General features: G+C 37.7%; 1 protein-coding gene across 5 annotated transcripts in view; it reads left to right on the forward strand.

Annotated features, from left to right (window-relative positions):
* The window catches only part of ZFYVE16 (zinc finger, FYVE domain containing 16), a 51,784-nt gene that overhangs the window by 34,306 nt on the left and 15,993 nt on the right, over positions 1–1,485 (forward strand). For all 5 annotated transcript variants that reach the window (XM_010863360.1, XM_010863359.1, XM_010863357.1 and 2 more), the window contains one exon: positions 944–1,099. In XM_010863360.1, the coding sequence (XP_010861662.1) occupies positions 944–1,099 (156 nt within the window). The remainder of the gene's footprint in view (positions 1–943; positions 1,100–1,485) is intronic.

Genomic DNA, 1,485 nt, shown 5'->3' on the forward strand with positions numbered 1-1,485 from the left:
GCATTTTGGATTCTTTTGTTGACCATGATGGCTACTCCATTTCTTCTAAGGGATTCTTGCCCAGAGTAGTAGATGTAATTGTCATCTGAGTTAAATTCACCCATTCCAGTCCATTTCAGTTCACTGATTACTAAAATGTCAGTGTTCGCTCTTGCCATCTCCTGTTTGACCACTTCCAATTTGCCTTGATTCATGGACTTAACATTCCAGGTTCCTTGCAGTATTGCTCTTTTTTTTTTTTTTTTAAATTTATTTATTTTAATTAGAGGCTAATTACTTTACAATATTGTATTGGTTTTAATATTGCTCTTTATAGCATAGGACTTTACTTCTGTCACCAGTCACATCTACAACTGGATATTGCTTTTGCTTTGGCTCCGTCTCTTCTTTTCTTTCTGGAGTTATGTCTCTGCTGATTTCCAGTAGCGTATTGGGCACCTACCGACTGGGGGAGTTCCAGTGGACCACATTTTGTCAGACCTCTCCACCACGACCTGTCCGTCTTGGGCAGCACTACAGGGCATGGCTCATAGTTTCATTGAGTTAGACAAGGCTCTTGTCCGTGTGATCAGATTGGTTAATTTTCTGTGATTGTGGTTTTCATTCTGCCTGCCTCTGGTGGAGAAGGATAAGAGGCTTATGCCAGCTTCCTGATGGGAGAGACTGACTGAGGGGGAAACTGGATCTTGTTCTGAGGGCGGGGCCATGCTCAGTAAATCTTTAATCCAATTTTCTATTGATGGGTGGGGCTCTGTTCCCTCCCTGTTATTTGACTTGAGACCAAAACTATTGAAGTAATCTTACATAGTTACACAAGTCATCTTACACAATTCAGTTTAAGTTTTGTGAGAACATTGGGGAAATAAGGAGTTTGAAAAGTTGTGCTTCATGCAAAGGACAATTAGAAGCTGACATTTATAGTTGTATGCTTTTGTCACTTAAGATTCCTCAGACAAATACTGGTACTTCTCAACCAATGGATTGCATGGCTTGGGACAGGCAGAAATTATTATTCTATTGCTATGTTTGCCAAATGAAGATACTATTCCTAAGGACATATTCAGACTGTTTATCACCATTTATAAGGATGCTCTGAAAGGTACAGTATTTTATTTTTAACTGTTCAGACCAGGGGATGGATAAATGAGGGGCATTTTTGCTTTTAGCAGTGCTAACTGTACTAAAGGTTTATTTTATGACGAGATTACTTATTACCTAAAAGAGCTTAGTTATCATTTTCAGTCTCCTTAAATCTAGCATTTTACATGACTATTGTCTTTATTGTTTTTTTTTTTTTTCCTATTTTAAAAGGTAAAATATATTTACTTTCTTGATCTTCTTATGTGTCTACACAGTAGTCCCCCTTTATCTGCAGGGGATAAGTTTCAAGACCCCAGTGGCTGCCTAAAACTGGAAATGGTACCAAACCCTATTGTACTATTTTTCTGTAGTAGATATATACTATATGAAAAATAGCATATATGT

Source organism: Bison bison, unplaced genomic scaffold, assembly GCF_000754665.1.
Source record: "Bison bison bison isolate TAMUID 2011002044 unplaced genomic scaffold, Bison_UMD1.0 scf7180017864490, whole genome shotgun sequence".
Lineage (NCBI taxonomy): Eukaryota > Metazoa > Chordata > Mammalia > Artiodactyla > Bovidae > Bison > Bison bison.